General features: G+C 40.1%; 1 protein-coding gene across 1 annotated transcript in view; it reads right to left on the bottom strand.

Annotated features, from left to right (window-relative positions):
- LOC143127806 (uncharacterized) overlaps positions 1–21,479 on the bottom strand; it is a 23,050-nt gene continuing 1,571 nt past the window's right edge. Inside the window, exons 2-17 of the mRNA XM_076289519.1 lie at positions 20,674–21,212; positions 19,602–19,683; positions 19,428–19,494; positions 18,187–18,344; positions 17,828–17,938; positions 16,116–16,239; positions 15,918–15,993; positions 15,086–15,190; positions 14,796–14,876; positions 2,840–2,918; positions 2,640–2,719; positions 2,239–2,278; positions 1,645–1,980; positions 1,156–1,227; positions 900–995; positions 1–805 (exon numbers count right to left, since the gene is read on the bottom strand). Of these exons, the coding sequence (XP_076145634.1) occupies positions 360–805; positions 900–995; positions 1,156–1,227; positions 1,645–1,980; positions 2,239–2,278; positions 2,640–2,719; positions 2,840–2,918; positions 14,796–14,876; positions 15,086–15,190; positions 15,918–15,993; positions 16,116–16,239; positions 17,828–17,938; positions 18,187–18,344; positions 19,428–19,494; positions 19,602–19,683; positions 20,674–21,096 (2,376 nt within the window). The 5' untranslated portion in view covers positions 21,097–21,212 and the 3' untranslated portion in view covers positions 1–359. The remainder of the gene's footprint in view (positions 806–899; positions 996–1,155; positions 1,228–1,644; positions 1,981–2,238; positions 2,279–2,639; positions 2,720–2,839; positions 2,919–14,795; positions 14,877–15,085; positions 15,191–15,917; positions 15,994–16,115; positions 16,240–17,827; positions 17,939–18,186; positions 18,345–19,427; positions 19,495–19,601; positions 19,684–20,673; positions 21,213–21,479) is intronic.

Genomic DNA, 21,479 nt, shown 5'->3' on the forward strand with positions numbered 1-21,479 from the left:
ACCAACAGACAACAGTGTGTAGTTAAAATGTATTTCAAATAAATAATGCGAACAAATCATTGCAATATTTCAGTAAATAATTGTAAATGGAGATAAATGAACATGAACATGAACAAGTGCTTGAAAATCCCTGAAGATTAAGGGTGGCTGGTGTAACTAGAGTAAAAGAAAGAAGACACTCACATCTATAAGGAGCGTGAGACCCCAAAAGACAAATGAGGAGAGAGAGTAGAGATAGTGGAGAAGTGAGGGGAGCAAAAATGAGCAATCAGAGATCTATATATCTATCGGAGAGAGGTACATTTTAGGTTTGTGAAGTCTGTATGGCACATAAGTGTGGTGTGTATGGTTAGTCACCTCTACTCTTCAAAGAGTATGGTGGAGAAATCCTCCTCCTCCTCTTCTTCAGCACAAGCGAGTCTCTTCATCAGGTCATCCTTGCAGCCCATAATGTCCAGATCCGTGTCCAGGAAATCAACACCATCATCATCATCACTCAACCCCAGACCCTCAACCATACACTTCTCTGGCTCCTGTCTCTCCTCTGCCTTCTCTTTTCCCGCTACTTCCTCATCCTTTGCTCCCTTCTCTCCATCTTTCTTCTCCTCTTCCCTCAATTTCTTAATGCTTTCCTCGACCTCCACTAGAGTACCTCCCTCTGATTTTTCCTCTCCATCCACTTCTTCCTGCATCTGTTCTGTATCCTCTCTCTCTGTTTCCTTTTCCTCATCCCTTTCTTCCTCCTGGCAACCAGAGACTGTATCAGGACTGGTTTCCACAGCACTATCAGGTACTGCCTGGTCACCTGTGAGAAAAAGAGAGACATGACAAGGTCAAAGGTCACATCAGGTCACATGACAGTGAGCACCTCTTAACAACCAACTAGTAGCCTCTCTTACCTGACTCTTTCACAGGGCACTGCTGTTGTTTTTTCACCTTTCCCTCTTTACTTTCAGTCTTCTCCTCATCTTGTTTACTAGGTGTAGTCTGCATCTCTGCAGAGAGAAAGCGAGAGAAGAAAACAAAAATTATTACTTAACTTAACGATTAATTAATTAATAGTTAATTGGCTCATTAAGGTATTGCCTGGTGATCTGTGTGGTCACATGAGTGACTTTGAGCACCGCTTAACAACCAATCAGGAGCCTTTCTTACCTGACTGTTTGGCTGGGCACTGCTGTTGCTCTTCTCCCACTCTATTCTCAATCTTCTCATCTTCGCATCTATCTGGCTCATGTGTAAGAAAGGTTACTTTCACTTTCCAAGAGAATGATGTGAATGACAGAAGCATGAGGACCATGAAGACAAGTTTCAAAATAAAAGCTATAGTTCATTTATTTTACTACCATGTGCGCCTGAAGAGACACATACTTTTCCTCTTGGGATCTAAAATGATATCATGGCCTCTATTGAAACCAATTGGCAAATATCTGAAACAACGAAGAACTTTACTAATAGTGCATGGTTTTATGTGCCTCTTAAAAATATAAACAACTTTTGCTCAATCTATTGTCTTACTCCTTTTCTGACTTTGCATCACTACCTCTCTCTTCCTCCCTCTCTTCCTTCCTTCCACTCTTTTGTCTATCCTTGATTCCTTGACAGCCTTCTCAGCTACATTTCTACCAATACTTTCCATCTCACCTATTGTCCCTTTCTTGCGTGCGAGGTTGGCTCCCTTCTTCTGGTTGTCCTTTTTTTCTTCCTCCAAGCCTTTCTTCATGCTCTCCTTTTCCTTTTTATCTTTTGCTGGCTTCTTCATCTTATTCTCCCCAGTCACTTTCTCATTCTCCTTATTTTCAGTGTCTCTGTATCGATCTGCCCCCTTCCTAGGTTTCTTTATCAGACTCTTCTCCTCCATCTCACACTTCTCCTGTTTATTCTCTTCATTTTCTGTCTTTCCTGCCTCTTCTGTGGTTTCTTTTTCACTCTTGATCTCTGATTCTCTTATGACGTCCTCTTTCGGTTCCTCTACTCTGTCTGCAAATTTGGAGAGGGAATGAAACAAATACATGATTATTGACAAGAACCTATAGAGAACCTATAGAGACCATTATGAGAGGCAATACTCATTGAAGAGTGGGCCATTTACAATAAAAGGTGCTTTTAGTACAGACTTTAAATTAAATGAGACAATCGCATTGCATTGCAAATCGAAGAACTGATGAAAAGAAAGTGTGCAGACTGTGACAATACAACCTTTTCTTTGAAAATGGCCCATGTGCTTGTGATGCTTACCTTCTGTCTGTTTCCTCTGTTTCTGTGGACGCCCCACCTCCTACCAAAGTCATGCAAATAAAATCAAAGGTGAACATTTTTTTTACACAGCTAGCCTGAGAGACTGCGGGCCAAAACTCTAAAAGGGGAATTCTTGCTATTTTTCACATAGCTCTCCATTTTTCAAGCTCCCATGTTCATGCCTCCAGAGTGTAGCGCTGTAGCTGCCTGGCTACTTTAGCTGTTGACTGCAGCAACTCTAGGTAGAACGCTAGGTAAAACTGATTGTTTGTTTCTTTTTGTATCGACAGTACTCGGTGACCTCGAGAAACGGAGATCTATGTGAACAATCTATGTGAAAAATCGCCTGAATTCCCATTTAAGGTATTTTAATTCAAGAGTGTGTATATGTTATTCCTGACCTCATTGCCAGAGTCAGAGTTTCCTCTCTTCCTCCCTTCATTCCCCTTTCCGCTGGATTCTGTGAATAACGCTAACATTTCTACACACAAAGCCAAACATGCACATCACCAATACTGTGAGGAGTGTGAATGTGCATGTTCATGTGGCAAAATGAGTGTTTAAAAATGCACAACGCTTGTGTGTGTATGTGTGTGTTTACCTTCAATGTCACTATCCTCTTCCAAGTTCTCTCCATCTGTTGCTCGGCGTGTCATAAACCCAAACCTGTTCAAACGTTTCTGTGGGAGAAGAAAAGGTGAATAAAACGGAGACATTTGTACAAATAAACAAACACACAAATCATGTGACACTACAGTCACACATTAACACAAAAAACTGATGTACACATCAACAATGTGATGTATGATGCACACTATTAAAGTATGTCATGTTGGGAACCAGCTCTACATTCTATATGCTACGCTCTATCTATACATATATATATAAGGGCTGTCAAAATAATGCATTAATTTCGATTAATTAATTACAGAAATAATAATGACCCAGTGCAGTCTGGCTATCGTGACTGAAGAAGACAGACGAGAAAGCACTGCTTTGAATGAAACATTCAGCCTAGGCCTACGTTTTATACAGAACGCACAGACCAATACTGTTGACAGGAGCATCAATCTACTATTTCTGCAGTAAGGAATTTCCGTTTCCTACCATAGGAGTTCGTCAAGTCTGAAGTAGCACTGCAATGCAAAACAATCCGGAGTTAGGCCTACGAGTTAGCACACTGATGATAATAATGCAAGCCGCCAGCCTTGTCAAAGTTAACCCTTAGAACCCTAAGCTGTTTTTAGGGCATTTTCACTACCTTTATTCATAAGGATTTATTCTGGTCATTGTAAGTGCCACACACATATATTATATATTGTTTTTTTCAGGAGAGTTTAGGCTATTCAGATCTGCCATCATGTATTGATACTAGCATTGATTTTATTTTGATTTTTAAAGAATTAAAATATAAAAAGTGTATTATAAAAATTCTTATATTTCGACATGTATCTCACCACAGCAAGCTCACAGCTCTACATGCATTTCATGTGTGTGTAGGGCAGACTGTCCTGAATCGGGCAATATAATTGCCATGTTGGAGGGATACTCTGGGGCTGAGCAATTTACAGAAATATTTGCTGTGTGATTTACGGAAATAAATGCCATTTTTTATTTAGTGATGAAAAATGACCTTTCTGCGCTCCATATCTGTGACACGAACTGATCTGACCTGACTTGACCCGAGGTTGCGTGTTAGCCTGCGTGCCTGTGTGTATGCAGTCATAATAATTCTAAACTCTTTACTGCATTGCCATGAACAAAGTAAAGGCAAAAAAGGTGTTTATTTGTTGAACAAATTGGGATGCAATGTGAGCCTTGAATTGGATGCCATGCAGGAATTTGCTAGGATCTCAAAACCGGAATATGAACATGCTTTGCCATAGAGAAACACATGATGGCATTGGATTATAAACATGCTTTGCCACAAGAACAGACAAAAACGTGGGGTAAGTCCAGCTATATGAAGTTATTATTTTGCTGTCACTTCGTCTGTTTTATAACCCAGAAGGATGTACTTGGTATCAAATGATAGCTCTGAGTCTCCTCTTTCATCTGACATGCGTGGCATATCTATGCGATCACGGGTCCGCGAGTAATTCAAACGAGAGTAATGAGTGTGCAGCTTGGTTTGTGTACATGACGTTATTATTTTGCAGTCACTTCGTCTGGTTTTATAAGCCAGAAGGATCGATAAACATGGTACCAATTGATAGCCCTGTGCCCCCTCTTTCATCTGATATGCTTGCCATATCGATGCGATCACGGGTTCGCGAGTAATTCAAACTAGAGTAATGTGTGTGCAGGTGAATGCAGAGAAGTATAGACTGTAAATATGATGCAATTTAATTTAATTTCATGATTTTTTTTTATTTTCATACTTGATCGTACAGACAAGTGTGTAGTCTCGTTGGAAAGCCCCACTTCTGCTCTGTCGTGCAATAAAGGTTTCATCTCGCTGCGATGAACCGTTCCGGAGCAATGTAACAGAGAAGAAAGGGTGTGTTTTTTGACGCACTTTGCGTCAATCGGGTTCTAAGGGTTAACTTTGCTAACATTTTGCTGAGCCTACCCTATGACCGACTAACTAACTAACCGACAAACTCCCTTAATAAATTGTTTGCACTTGTAGGCTATGCTGCTTTAATTTCTTTGCTCCTACTATTTAGTTTATTTTCTTGAACTGCTATTTCTTATCCTGGACTGCCACCTACTAAATAGAAAAGGCAACAACCTAGTTATTATGTGAATAAAAATCTACACATTTGAATGGCCAAAAAAAGGATAAATCATAGGTGGTATTCCACACATTACCTTGGTCTTAGGGTATCCTACTCTGCACATGTCATTGACAGTGAGTGGTAACTTCAGTCATTTGCATTTATCATGCAAAAGATCTGACACCAGGCACTATGCTGATGCCTGACCCAAAGGGGAAATTATAATAAAAGAGAGACACGTTGAACTTTAAAGTCTATAATGTTGGTTTGGCTCTTTATTGATTCACTCATCTGCCAAACTTGTTTTTAAGATATGTTCATAGCAAAAATGGATGCATGCGATTTTAGATTAATTAATCACAGAGTATGTAATTAATTAGATACAATTTTGTAATCAATTGACAGCCCTAACACGGGCAGCCGTGGCCTACTGGTTAGCGCTTCGGACTTGTAACTGGAGGGTTGTAGGGAGTAGGAGTAGGAACGGCTGAAGTGCCCTTGAGCAAGGCACCTAACCCCTCACTGCTCCCCGAGCGCTGCTGTAGCAGCTAGCTCACTGCGTCGGGATTAGTGTGTGCTTCACCTCACTGTGTGCTGAGTTTGTTTCACAGATTGGGATATAGCATCCGGCCCGCACCTTTTTGTCCACTGGTGGTTGTTTTGGCGCTGTTTTGCGTTTGCCATCGAAAACGGAATGAAATGTAGGCCTACCTGCAAACAATGTATAAGGGGCTATGCTGACTGCATCAGTGCTCAAAGTATTTTAAAAGTTTATCAATTAATTGTTAATGACTAACTAACTTCTATTCAAGTCATAATTCTGGGACTTTCTGGGATAATTATTTCTATTTTTTATTCACTCGTTCAAATGTTCATACAAAGAGTTCACAAAGTTCTCATCAGGTGACTGAAAGTTAGAATGGTGGTCATTTCAGACCACTTCAGCACTTCATAAAATTCTCATAGTTTGAGAACTTTAAATTATTTGTAGGATATTCATAACTTGAGCTGTGTATGCAAAGACACAGACTTCAGAGTTCACACATTTTTAATAAAATATACTTTTGGGACTCCCTGCTAATACTTTTGGGAATGCAAATGCACTTTTATTAGTATTATTTCATTTTACACTGATATGGCATGATGACAATATAAACACAGCTAACAATGGTATTAAATTGCAATAGCCTATGATTAAATGTAATAGAATATTCAACTAAGGTAGACTGCTGTTGTTCACAGCACTAAGCTATTTATGGTTACTGATATACTCTGAGTCTCTGGCCCTCTCTTAGAGCCAGGCATAGTGAGCTGGCCCTCGGAAGAAAAAGTTTGGGGACCACTGGGCTAACTGAAAAACACTCCATGCCAATCTCTAGGTATGGTGAAGCGTATGTGATGATGTGGGGCTATTTTAATTCCAAAGGCCAAGGGAACTTTATCAGGATGCATAGTATCCTGGATCCATAAAGTGGCCTTTAAAAATAAAAAAAATCTGCCTGCCTCTATGGGAATTTAACATAGGGGTCAAATACTTATTGCCCCTGTAATTTAAGGAAGAACATTTATTTATTTACGATACATTCTTCATTCACTAAGAAAATTGGTGTCCTTAAAGTTTTTTTTTTACTAATTTTGTTAATTAAAGGTGCTCTAAGCGATGCAACGCGTTTTATAGGCTAAAACATTTTATGTCACTTACTGCAAACATCACCTAACCAACCGCTAGCTGTCTGTGTCCTGAATACACTGTAAAAAAAACGCGATCTCTGTGGACAGCCCAGGCTCCAAAAACGGCAACAAAAACAACCTGGCCAAACCTAGCCCATAAAAACAACAAACTGTTCCAGCAAATCACAGACGAGATGCGCGTTTAGGAGAGTTTCAATTGCACGGGAGCAGCACGGGAGGGAGGGGGAGGAAGTAGCGAGCTAGCTCTCTGTTTTGTTTGAAAGTCAACAGAAGTGACGTTACCCAGCATCGCTTAGAGCACCTTTCATTTCATGAAATTCATTCTGGACTCTCTATTCGACCACATAAAGACCTCGGGATACTTCGGTTTGGCTTTAGTGACCCTCTACTCACTACCACGTAAGTGTTATGTTGTTTGGAACTGTAGAAGAGGTATAAAAATAGCGTTTTGTAGCGGCGCAATTGAAATGCCCCGCTCACTTCCAGGCTACGAGTTGTGACTGAAAACGGTACAATCGAACTTTCTCAAAACACATCCGAATGACATAATTTTGATGTCAACTCAACGTATGTACCCCTAATCATCCGGAAATCGATCTAAAGTGCATTTTACTCCGGATAATTCCTTTAAGGCATTAAGATCAATTTCTAACAGATGATTTTATATTCCTCTTTTTAGTCAACTTTAGCATGGGTTCAAATACTTATTCTCCCCACTGTATATAAATATATATATATATATATATATATATATATATATATACATATAAACAGCATCATTGTATTCCACATGAAATAAAACAGCTCTACTACTGTACAGTGGAGTGATCTCTAGACCTGCTCAACTTTCTTTCCTCCCAAAACCACGCTGCCAGAGCTCACCCCAGACCCTCTACAGTATTTGTGGGGAAACTTTGCTAAAACCACAGGACTTTTCACGTGGCGTGCAAGTGTGGTGTGAAAGTGTGTGTGGAAGTATGTATGAACGGGAAAAAAATATAAAAAGACAACCTCCCAAAGATCATGAGTAATACTGTATGTTGTAATGGTAGACCTAAATGTACAAATTATTTGATGTAAAGCCAAGATCTGTTCATATGCTTTGTGAGTTTGTGTTGTAAAAATAAGAAGAAGAAGAAAAAGAGAATGACATCGAGCAGCGGAGCTTTAAAAAGTGCATCTCTATTTTGATAGTCAGCGGCGCATTTGAAGGAATCTGCTTGCACGCGAGACCGTATGTAACAGTTATTCCATTAAACCATGCTTTATTAAAACCTAGCAGAGTATAGCCACACATTTGCACTCGCAGTTGCATAACACATTTGCACTCGTTTATTATTTGATACTTATTACAGTGCATGAAAATGCACTGTTCTGTTATCCGAAGTCTTATTATTATTATTATTATTATTACAGTGCATGAAAAATGTACTGTTCTGTTATCCGAAGTCGTCTTTTTATTACAGTGCATGAAAATGCACTGTTCTGTTATCCGAAGTCTTCTTATTATTATTATTACAGTGCATGAAAATGCACTGTTCTGTTATCTGAAGTCGTCTTCTTCTTCCCACCAAATTTCTGTGTCTAATTCAGCTTCCGTTTAACGTAGAAACTTCGTTCAAACTTCGTAACGTAGGTCTTGAAAAGGACACTTGAGGAATATTTTTATATTTTTCGTTTTTGTAAACTTTATACTTTTTGAGATATTAACATAAATCAAGCTTATTTTATCCCATAGACTTTGCATTGTCACTATAACATCACAATGGGCTAATCAAAGTGATTGCACCTGTATCAACTGCTTTCTGCTCAACTAGGCCAACTCTCTCTATGTCTCTCTGGCTCGCTTAAAGGAACACGCCACCCAATGTCAGTAGTAATATATGTTCTTACCTTAACTTTCACGAGTTGAGTCATACCTCTCCCATGTCGGTACGTGCACTCCAACGCTCTGGTGCGCGGCTGGACTGTGTTAGCATGTTGCTATGCTAGCGGGCTCTGACGGTAACTAAGCGTAGAAGTAATCAGAAACATCCACGTTTTCCCGACTTAAATACAGTTGCACTAGTAGTTGATAGAAATGCTACGGCCACGCAACATGAAACGTGGCGATTTTCCAAGCGAATAAACCGGAGAACTACAATGTGTGGCGCAATAGCACTTGGGAGTACTTCGACCTAGCGTAGTAGTATTGTTAACACCTAATTGTAGATCCTATCCACCACAGAGTTTAGAATCCATGCTGGATCGACCCTCCCTCCCCTCTGAGCGAGAGAGAGGCACACACACTACACACACGCTATTATTTCAACTATTATTTCAACCATAACTGCACAGCAGTTTGTTTTAATGTAGGCTATATGGGTGATGCAGCGCTGCTGACGTGAGGCTAGAAAGCCCTTGCCTGTTCTAGAAAGACTGATCTAATGCAGCAAATATATTAAAAGGCTAAAGTCGTACATTGGCTATGTTGTAGCCTATCCCCAGAATATCAGCAGCAAACTCAGTCTCTGTCTCGCAAAACAGTCTCCAAATAAAACGCACATCGGCCTGTTGCCTATTCTGCCAGCTTGTGACAATATATCGTCCAAAATGCTTGATTGAATTGCATTCTCCACATTTTTAGCTAAATTTTCATGTACCACATCAGCATTTTTGTTCAGTGAATCTTTTGTAAATTGCTTTACAATAGCGTCGGGCCCTTGTCAGCAGCCTTAGGCTTGCCTCTGCCACTATTCACTCCTTGTCTTCCGATGTCATTTCTGAGTCATCTACAGATGTTTACACACATTCACCTCCCTAAATAGAACCAACTTGACGTTGACTTCAACCTGTGTTATATCCTAGATGAGACTGCCTGGGTTATTTTGTTTCGATATTAGCCTATAGGCCTATATAAAACACATAATTGTAGCCTATAGGGAATAGGCATTTAAAAGAGAGACAGAGAGTGATATGACTCAGAAATGACATCGGGCGATGGCAGTGCGAGATGTTCAGAACGTAAGAGCTAAAACTTCTACAAACTCAATAACATCCAGCGGAAAAAGAAGGTATAGGGCCTACGAAAAATAGTCGGAAAACTTAGATAAGGCAAGCAAGCAAGTTTGGCGGTTGTTACTAAAAATGTGAACATGCACGCACGTTGTGCGGTGGACTCAGGGGCGTAGCCAGGATTATTTTATAGGGGGGGCCAGCTGGGTCCAGACTTTTTATTGGGGTGGCACTTGGGAATCAAAACTACAATTTGAAAACTACTCAAAAGTTTTGAAGATTAGGATACCCTGTTTTAATAATGGCAATAAATTGTGTAAAGCCAACACTGATACACAGGTCCATTCACAGACAACCTCAACAGTTTGTTGTCCACTCCAACACATTTTCCATAAATAGGCCAATGCTATAAAAAGTACATTATGATAATGCACCTTACTTAATCAGTCATATTCAAATGATGTTAACTCAAAGAACAATAATAAATACTACAAATATGGTATGCAGATATTTAATCTTATACTGATGGCAAAACTATATTTCTTTCTGTTATCCACTCCAAGTACTTGGCTGTAAGTAACATGGCTCTGAATTAAGACATTAACCCTTAGAAACCTAGACTGTTTTAAGGGCTTTTTCACTACCTTTAGTTAGAAGCATTTATCCTGGTCATTGTAAGTGCCATACACAAACAAGAACAATGAGCCATGAACAAAGTGAAGGGAAAAAGGTGTTTCTTTGTTGAATAAATTGGGATGCAATGTGAGTCTTGAATTGGATGCCATGTAGGAATTTGCTAGGATCTCAAAACCGGATTATGAACATGCTATGCCATAGAGAAACACATTATAGCGTTGGATTATTAACATGCTTTGCCACCACAACAACACACAAAAACGTGGGGTAAGTAAGTCGAGCTATATGAAGTTATTATTTTGATGTCACTTAGTCTGTTTTATAACCCAGAAGGATGTACTTGGTATCAAATGATAGTTCTGTGTCTCCTCTTTCATCTGACATGTGTGGCATATCTATCCGATCACGGGTTCGTGAGTAGGGCCTAATTCAAACGAGAGTAATGGCTGTGCAGCGTTGGTTTTTGTACATGATGTTATTTTTCAGTCACGTTGTCTGTTTTTATAGCCCAGAAGGATTGATATACTTGGTACCAATGGATAGCCCTGTGCCTCCTCTTTCTTCTGATATGCCATATCTATGCGATCACGGGTTCGCGAGTAGCCTAATTCAAACGAGAGTGTGGGTGCGCAGGTGAACTAAATATGATGCAATTTGATTTAATTTCATGATTTTTTGTATTTTCATACTTGATCGCACAGACAAGTGTTTAGTCTCGTTGGAAAGCCCCACTTCTGCTCTGTCACGCAGTTAAGGTTTCATCTCGTTGCAATTACCGGAGCAATGTAGGCTAACAAAGAACTCAGGCAACGCAGCAGCCTGCTCTGCCTGACCAGCTATGGCAAGAACCACACTCAGTCAGCAAATTATGTTTTTATAAAGTAGCCTAGGCTAGACACTATTAGCCTACTTTTATTGGAGCCATCCGGAGATATGTGCCTAATATGCTTGCATTTCACGCGAATATTATCAAAATATGTTTGTAACAGCGTTACCGCGGGCATCCGCTTATTTTTGATCAGCCTCACACGTCAATGTCAGAGCCTACCTAACAAGAACAGCCCAACGCAGCTCACTTTGCTATGATTCGTGTCACATTTTAACATTTTATTAACATTAATGTTCCAAGTCATCATCAACTCACCTGTTGTCACTGAGGTTAAGTAAGTAGTAGTCTACTGTCAAGTGTTTTTAACAGATGACTGAATTGTCCCCTGCTGCTGCTGCACTAGGCCTACTCACGATTTGATTAGAACTGTAGGCTACACTTCCTTTCAAAGTACCGTTGAAAACGGCAGCAATCTTTTTTTTTTACTTTTCAATGAATGGAGCTGGGGGGGCCAGCAGGGTGGCCAAGCTTTGACCAGTGGTGGCCGTGGCCCCCCCTGGCCACCACGTAGCTCCGCCCCTGGGTGGACTTTCAGAATGAATGGAGTCGGAGTTTCTTTAATAGGCTATCGAGGCGTCATATTTGTCCGATGGCCTGCTATAAAATGCTGTCAGTCTGAAAAAGACGCGCTCGTGCAGTCAAAATGAATGGGAGTCTTCAGAACAGGCTTGTCAGTCACCCTGACATAACAGTGTGTAAAGTAGCCTATAATGTGAATGACTTGTTATTTTATCAAGGATTTCTTTCTTTTTGCAAAAAATAAAGTACAATAGGCATTAATTAGTAGGCCAGGAGCATGTTGAAATTATGTGGCAAATTGCGTTTTTTATTACAATGATAAAATTGTAAAAGGACGTGACCGAAGCTGAGGCAAGCCTGGCAATAGGCCTATAGGCCCGACGGTAATTGTAAAGCAATTTACAAAAGATTCACTGAACAAAAATGCTGATGTGGTACATGAAAATTTAGCTAAAAATGTGGAGAATGCAATGCAGTCAAGCATTTTGGACGATATATTGTCACAAGCTGGCAGAATAGGCAACAGGCCGATGTGCGTTTTATTTGGAGACTGTTTTGCGAGACAGAGACTGAGTTTGCTGCTGATATTCTGGGGATAGGCTACAACATAGCCAATGTACGACTTTAGCCTTTTAATATATTTGCTGCATTGGATCAGTCTTTCTAGAACAGGCAAGGGCTTTCTAGCCTCACGTCAGCAGCGCTGCATCACATATAGCCTACATTAAAACAAACTGCTGTACAGTTATGGTTGAAATAATAGCCCATCAGCGCATCTCTAGTGTGTGTGCCTCTCTGTCGCTCAGAGGGGAGGGAGGGTCGATCCAGCATGGATTCTAAACTCTGTGGTGGATAGGATCTACAATTAGGTGTTAACAATACTACTACGCTAGGTCGAAGTACTCCCAAGTGCTATTGCGCCACACATTGTAGTTCTCCGGTTTATTCGCTTGGAAAATAGCCACGTTTCATGTTGCGTGGCCGTAGCATTTCTATCAACTACTAGTGCAACTGTATTTAAGTCGGGAAAACGTTGATGTTTCTGATTACTTCTACGCTTAGTTACCGTCAAAGCCCGCTTGCATAGCAACATGCTAACACAGTCCAGCCGCACGTACCGACACGGGAGAGGTATGACTCAACTCGTGAAAGTTAAGGTAAGAACATATATTACTACTGACATTGGGTGGCGTGTTCCTTTAAGACTACAGATCCTGTTCAACTGTTTCCTCTGCCCACAACTGTTTCAAAATAAAAGTCCTCACTACAATAATTCACTATTAAATAATTAAAAAATGTAAACTACTAACTGTTCAGCCATTCCAACTGTCAGTTGTCATCAACTATGACTCCCGCCAACTGTTTCCTCTGCCCACAACTATTTCCAAATAAAAGTTTGTTTTGCATTTAATGTTAATATATGTTTCGCATTTTCATGCACTGGTAATTCCTCGGAATTACATCTTCTAGTTTGATATATAAACTCCTCGGCAAAGTGAAACTAACTTCACCGTGGTGTCAGTCAACGACAAAACAGTTATACATAGTTAATTACTTTTTACTATTGACTGACAATGGGTTACCATCGAAAACATAGCCTGGAACACTTACCCCAATAATGTTTGAATGACTGAATAAAAAACGTTTATCCTGCAGGAGTTGCTTACATCTCGTGCATCTTCAGCTGTGCTTCATATTTGTCTCTCGCCTCTTGCCTAATCACTTTTATCCGTCATTACCAATTTGCAAATTACGGTGAATAACTACTCATTGTGAGATGTATTTCGGAATATCTATATTCTAATTATGTTTCCCATTGTAATCGTGTCATTTTTAATGTTTTGCATGGATGTGCGCTGGTGCGCGTTCATGGATGAAAGAAGCATGCGTTGTGCACCCACCCATGTCACTTTTGATAATGCGCCCTTAAAATAACATAAACAACTTGCCATGGACTTTTGACCAGGTTTCTGTTGGTCAGTGGCGTAATGCATTTTAGATAGTGTATGATAGCGATTTTTAGACAACACGCCAGACCCCTCCTTAGGTCGTTAATTGCCACACCCCTTGGTGTGTTGCTCAAAAGAAGAGACGTGCAGGATAAGAATAAACATTGCGCTTGGATAATAATCCGCTTTCCGCCATGCGCCAGGTCAGAAAGTAGGGCCCATAGGCTCATAGCCACTTTTGCCCAGGTACCTAATGTGTATGATGGTGGGCATAATTAGCCACTAGGCTAGACTGTTATGTGCAGTCACAGTCGTGGCCAGACTCATTTAAATGACAGGAGACAAAAATCTCTTTAGAGACAAAAAAGTTTAGAGTGTTGCCAGTGACTGATTCTGACAGGTCTCACTCACATTGTAGATACTGTTCACATGAATATGCTGGTCATCTGTGTTCTGTGTAACACAGCATCTCTCTGTGTCCTTCCAAGTATACTTAATGTAATGATAACTTCGTATTTCTTGCATTTTCCAATATCCGATCCAGTACCGGTAATTATCGGATCGGCACACCCCTAATGATAACCTTGTTGACCAACCTACCAGACTTAGTAATTGCCAGTGCATAGTGTATTTGTATGCCTGTGAAACAGAAGCCGTTGTAAGTGTGTGTGTGAGTGTGTCCATTTTGGTTTTAGGAAGATGTTTGGCTGAAGCTGCAGTTTCCACTGAGGCAACAGACAATTAAATCCCACTTCAGACAGCCAGAGAGAGAGAGAGAGAGAGAGGGAGAGAGGGAAAGAGAGAGAAAGAGAGAGCGTAAGAGAGAGACAGAGGGAGGAGGAAGAGAGAGGAGGTCCAGACAGCAGTTTTAATGGTTATCAGTAGGTGAGGGAGAACAGAGATGGGAGAGAGCATTTATCTACAGCGTATGATAGTCATCATGACATAAAGTATTTCATAACTATAGAAATGTAGAAAGGGTTTGGGAGGGATTAAAATTAGGTAATTGGTGTGAAGTGGCAACATTCAGAGCAATTACAAGATAAAGAGCTCCCTCTAGTGAGGATAGAGAGATCATCAGCAGAAAGCACAGAGGATGGGGATTAAGGGTACTGTATATGCTCTGTATATTTCGTACTGAATGTGTGAGCGCTGTACCTGTAGAGCGAGTTTCTGTGCACGTCCAGCCATCTTTATTGCATCCCTCAATTTCCTCTTATACACCTGCTGCCTCGCCATCTGAAAACCACCGGCCATGCATAAATACCCATAAATACCACCACTTTGCCAGAGCACTGACACAATTCAACAACTTCTCTACATATTGTTTCTAAATTAGCATGGAAAAAGGAAAGAGTGTGTGTGTGTGTGTGTGTATATGAGAGAGGGAGAGAGAGAGAGAAAGAGAGAGAAGAATCAATGAATTATGGGGAGAGAAAGAGACTAACATTGAGGGCAGTCTGCTCTTGAAGGTCGTTGTAGTCTCTTATTCTGCAGCGCTGCACCCATGCACGAGACGCTGGGCTCCCCAAATATGTCACATGGCACTTACACTGCACACGCAAAACACAACAGTTTGTTACATGTTCTATTTAGTATGCTTATAACACAGAGAGGTCACACACAATATTTACTACCTTCATGGACACTACACATGCCTGCATGACATAATTATGTAATGATTGTATCATCACAGACACATGTAAATGAACTTCACTTGTGTCATGGTGCGCTTACTATATTACCTCTAACATTCCACACTTCTATGAAAGGAAGGTTGAACTGGGGATCAGTGCAGATGACTACAAACAGACTGCACCACAGAGGGGCGTTTGCTTTTGGTGATGTTATGGTAAGAAGGTTAGCAGCGCCCTCTAGTGAACACTACATTTGCTTTCTCACAGTCACTACCAGGAGAATTCATTTCAGTCATGTTCACTTTGCCGTTTACCAAATAGTTTAGGTCAGGGGTTCTCTGACCAACGTGGAATAGAAAAATTTCCGAGGACCTCCTTCATAATTTAACAATTGTGACTGATATGAGATTCATAACAGATTGAAGTGATTTGTCATGATCACATCAGAGTTAAATGTTGGTCTGAGCCATAGTCATAATTTGCTTGTTTTAATGGAGCAAAGGGTCATCTATCAATATATATATATTTTAAAAGATAAAGCACAACTTTATAATGTAAAGTCACTTATTTTGCGGATCCCTTGGCTTTGGGTTGTGGACCCCACTTTGAGATCCCCTGGTTTAAGTTTAAGGTGCTTCCTTACAGGAAAGGGATCTTTTTTTGTCTTGAACTGTAAGAAGTCATTGGTGACCGGATCTCTTTCAATCATGGCTGGCCACCTGCACACACCACAAAAAGAAAAAAAAAGAAAATCACCTCTCCTGCATATATTTGACCAGGTATGTGTGTGTGCTTGTGTTAGCATTTGTGTATGTGTCTGAGTGTGTGTGTGTGTCTGTACCAGGGGTATCCAGTCTGCTGGGCCCACACCAGTGAACCAGGCACAAGGCTGCAGTAGTAGAACTCCTCCTCCTTACTCACACTCCAACTTTCCTCTGGGGCATCACAACTGCTACGAGCCAAATCTACTCATACATACACACCCCCCCCCACACACACATACACACACAGAGCGAGAGACAAAGCGAGAAAGAGAGAGATACACACACACACACACACACATCTCAGTACACTTAAACTGTCTGTGAATGTGGCTCTACTACACTACCGTAGTCACTTAGACATTTCCATTCCACTCCATTGTAGACAGAATACCAGCTAAAATCAGTTGCATTGTTTTTTTTAATCAATTTTCAGATGATGTGCTTACATAATTGCAGAAGGATATGTCATGAAAGTGAACATAAGATATTAGAAAGGCAAACAAAAGATAAAGCTGCTTTTGACATAGTAGCCTACAAAGAAAAAAACTGATGCTCTGAATACTGATTCAGCTGTCGCTGAAAGTTTTTATAATTGACGCATTTAACGCTGACGCTTTGACATGCATATCTTGTTCTTCTATCTGAAATGACTCCTCTACCTTTGCTGCCTGCATATTTTCTGTTTTTGTTGCTAAAAAAACATTTTATACAATGGCCTTGAAGTCTTGAGTTAGTGAATTAGCAAAAACATTGTTTGCTGGTAACTAACAAGCCACAAATAGCCTACAAATCATATAATCACTGCGTGTGTGCATTCTCATTCTCTCTCCTGTGCAAACATAATGTGTGCGTTCCATAGCCAAGTGTGTAGCCTACTTGTGCTGTATAAAGTGGGAAAAAAGAGAAATATAAACAGCCAACTGTCATGCAGTTAATTGGCTACAGTGCAGTGAAGAGTTTGGAAGTTATGGTAGGGCAACTTCATTTATGAACCAGAACATGGGCCAAACAGTTGACCAAGCCTCTTTCTTGTAGCCTACCTGTTAAAACAACCGCCAGATAGTTTAAATAGCCAACAGCCAATAGGCCTACAGATTCTTTTTTAAAGTAATTGTCAACTACTGGCTAAATTATCAAACGGGTGCTTTCTCTTCGTCCTCCAAAAATTACAAGTAGTTCAGTAGAGAGCCATTTGAATAAATTACGTAGCATTTGCAATTGAAAACGTTGTGATAAGTAGGCTATTAACTTTGCAGAGTTAAACTTGAATGCATCAATTTTGAACAAAGTTGTGTAGGCTACACCGCGCCAGCTGTAGTCTGCATGAACAGTCCTTGGGGGGGCCTGAAGCCAACACATTTGAGGGAGAGCGGTGCAGTGAGACTGCATGCTCTCCCTGTGCACATCTCTACAATGAAACAATAATTTATCTAGGCTAATCTATATTTTAAATAGGCAATCCTATTTAAAAATTAAATAGGAAACCTAAGTCAATCTATTGGAGAGACTGTGAGTAATGCAGGAATGGACGTTTCAGTTATTCAGTAACTGTAAGTAGTTACTGAAATTTGAACTGTAATTACCTTACTTTGTTACCCAATAAAGTAATTAAATTACAGTAACGTGTTACTATTTAACTTGTTGTCCCCAACACTCTCCATATGTGATACAGTAATATGTGATACAGTGTAATCTCAGACCTGGAATGAGAGCTAAATCTGAGATCAGCGCACTTGCTGATGCACAGATGCATGTGTTAATTTTCTTGTGTGCGTGTGTGCACACATACCCGTGTTCTCTCTACAGGTCCAGTTTTTGGGTAGGGTTGAAGGGTCTGTATAGTCCTGCAGCCTTCTCCACTTCTTACATTCTACTCTACTGCACTGAACCCACGAATCATCTAAACAAACGCAAATGTACACGCGGTTACACACATATTAACCATCTAACCACATTCTCATGATTTAGTCACAACTTTCACTCTCACTTTCTTTCTCTCTTTCCCCCTCTCTCTGTATCTCACACACACACACACACAGCAATATCGTATTTCTTCATAGGGCTAAAGTATCTGGCAGCACACCTGCACACTATACTATACTTTTATATAGCACATAATGCAGTACTGATCTGACAGAGGCTACATACATTTATCTGCCTCGCTATCATCCTCTTCCTCCTCTTTTCTCCTCTTCTGGCTCCCACTCTTCACACCTTTCTCTTCTCTTTCTTTGTGGCGATGGTGCATCTTCTCTGTCCTGTCCTCATAGATCTCCCGTTCGTCATCCTCCCTCTCTTCCCTCATCCTGCAATCACACACAGACACACATACATTAGCATACATATTACCTAAGTTGCATGTGTATTCTGCTCTTTCTTTTAAGCCATAAAAAGCTGCTGTCTGTTGATTCATCCTAGATTCATTCATTGACTCATTCCAGTCACTGTACATTATTGTGCACACTTGGGCTTACCACTGATAGCAATAAATGTATGGTTAAATTTATAATAATTTAACTTCAAGACTACTTTTAGTTAGCCATGTAACCCTTCATGGTTTTAAACAAAGACCCCATCCCCTCCCCCAATGGAATGCTAATGTGCTGGTTTAAGGCCTATCACTTACACAAGACAAAGGATGCTACCTTGATATAATGTATCCATGTATCATGAAATGTAAATGTATTCATGTCTGGTATCATTTTGATAGTCTCATTACAAGGATTGTAATGATGTGATTGTGAGAATGTTTGGAACATTCTATAAGTGATATTTCTGATATATAAGATATCTCTCCTCATGCTATTCTGATAAGAATTCATAGGTGTGAAGTGGGTGTGAGTAGGTGTGTCTGATGCCAACTGGAGAACCAATAGTGGGATTGTTCTTGGCGCCATTTTTGTTCTTTGTTTAAAGCATTTAAAAGTAACTAAACTGCAATGTTTGTAAGATCAGATTTTCTAGACTTGGACTAAGGATGTAGCGGAAGAGAGGATAAGTTGGCTACAGGCCAACCTAGGCCTCAGGCCTGGGCTAGGCCTACATAGACCATAGACCTTTTTTGTACTCTCTCTCAGCTTGTAACATAATAAACCTGATTCCTGAGTTTTTCCTGAAGTTCGCCAGTCTAAGATCAATATTAAGTAATTATTCACCTACAATTACTTTCACCACTTACCTGATAATCATTTCCATCAACATACAGTATGTGCATGTGTGCAGCTTCTGTGTGGCAACGTTCATGACAAATTTCATGTTTTTGTGGATTCAATATTCATCATTATTTAGAGAGTAAAAGGTAGTAATAAAATATCTATGCCTTGACTTTACTATAAGTTTATTAAAAGCGCCTATAAAATGTATGTGTGTGTGTGTGTGTGTGTATTTACTTGTTCACTTCCTGGTCTATGCTGGCCTGCAACAACTCCACCTCACTCAGCATGGCTCTGGCATCCTCTGCAGAAACACAACAGTCACACAGAAACACAAGCAAAATAACGGTTCAACACACACACACACACACACACACACACACAGACACACAGAGAGTGCTCTTCACGTACCCATGCAGGTCTCCAATTGTGCAGCACCCAATACGCTATCAAAGAGATCTTCATATTGACTGTCTGTCAATGCTACTGGAGCCTAAAATAAATAAAAGTATAAAAGGGCAATGAGTAGCAAAAAAAAAAACAATGGAGATGGGGGGATGAATGCAAAACTAGTGCTGAACCTATTTTGATGGTTTCTAAATGAAAAATTTGAGCAGACAATCACTCGCTACAGCTCTCTGTTTGTACAGGAAAGAGGAAGAGACCAAAAGGAGCATTTGCATGCGCTACGACATGCACACAAGTTTTTGTGTGTCATACCAAGGGGGACTTGAATGATTCATCATCTGAGACAAGGCATGTGTGTGTGATTGCATTGATCTACTGACACATCCAATCCACTCTTGTCTCTACCTCCTGTAATTCTAACATATATGATCTGTACCATAGACTACAATCTATTACAGCCTTGGCACTGGGTTGTAACACAATAAATATACATTATCTGGGTGTTACTAAATAGCACAGCTGTAACAGTCAGACATACTATTACGTTTTACTCCTTCTACTGGGCTATTAATAGACCTAAGAACCTAGCAGTAACTGGTGTTTGGCTGGATGAGACCCTGACCATATCATTTTCATTAACCTTTCAGGAGAAGACACAGAAAAATGAGCGAATAACTGAGAATATCTAATGTGGCATGTGTCGTGTAGCATTGTAAGAATATTGCATTCAATGCTGAAACCTTCACAAAAAAGTTGGGAGTAGCTAAACTATTCCAAAATGGCTATGGATATATTCAACACCAGGCTGGTTGTAATTAGTACAGGAAATAATTAAACTCTAGTTTGTAACTGAGAAATGTGTCACAAAACAAATGCTACATATTCTAAAATTTTCAGTAAGGGGTGTTTGCTACTTTGCAGATGAATCTATACCCAGTCACCCCCTTAGATTTATGCACAAAGGTTTGTGATCAAGACAACTTAACCTTAACGTTTTGCGAGGGACTTATGAATCACTTCTCTCATCTACAAGGCAGCATATAGGCCTACTACTCTCAAAGACTTTGCTCAATACCTCTTTCTCTTTGATCTTGGGCATACATTCAGTCTTTTCTCTCCTCTTTTTCTCCTTCTTCTCTCTTTGTGCACTCTCTCCTGTCTTCTGCAAATGTTTGTTTTTACTTGGCATTCCATTTGTATCTTTGTCTCCACCTGTGGCTGGTTCTTGCTGTTTATTCTTCACTTTCTCCTTTTTATCTTTCTGTCCGGTGACCTCCCCCTCTGGTCCATCATCTGAGAGAGACTGACTTACAATAGAATTTTCCATGGGCCTATCCCCTGCTTGACCACCTTCAGTAATAACTTTTGTATTTCCTGCCTTATTTTTTTCTCCTGTGCCTTTCTTATTAAGACCTGCTAAAGGTGTGTGCTTCTCACTCGTCTTTTTGATACCAACAATGTCCTGTTCTACTGTATCTGTTGTCGTCTTTTCTTCCATCTCTCTATGGGTTTTTACTTCTTTTTTCGTGTCTTCTCCATCCTCGCTCTTTTCTTTTCCATGAGGCTGCTTGTCACGAGCTGATGGAGGAGCGAACTTACGTTTCTCCTTTTGACCTTTAACATTAACATCGTCACATGAAAGAAAAGGTAGAAACTAGTTAGATGATAAACACCAGGTAGCCAAGACAAATTGGCTGACTTGATAGATATGTTTTACATTATGCTGTCGTTCATTGAATGACATACGAAGTGTGGAAGATAAGCGAACACTAACTACAGTTAGAAGCTAGCGATATTGGAATCTGACTCAATGTTAAAGACCAGTTAGCTGCTAGCTGCTAATGTTAACTTGATATCTACAAGACATGTTTCTATTAACGT

The sequence above is a fragment of the Alosa pseudoharengus genome, unplaced genomic scaffold (genome assembly GCF_046254945.1).
Source record: "Alosa pseudoharengus isolate Yale_2024_CS ecotype anadromous, Long Island Sound unplaced genomic scaffold, YU_APseudo_1.1 YU_APseudo_1.1_scf_17, whole genome shotgun sequence".
Classification (NCBI taxonomy): Eukaryota; Metazoa; Chordata; class Actinopteri; order Clupeiformes; family Clupeidae; genus Alosa; species Alosa pseudoharengus.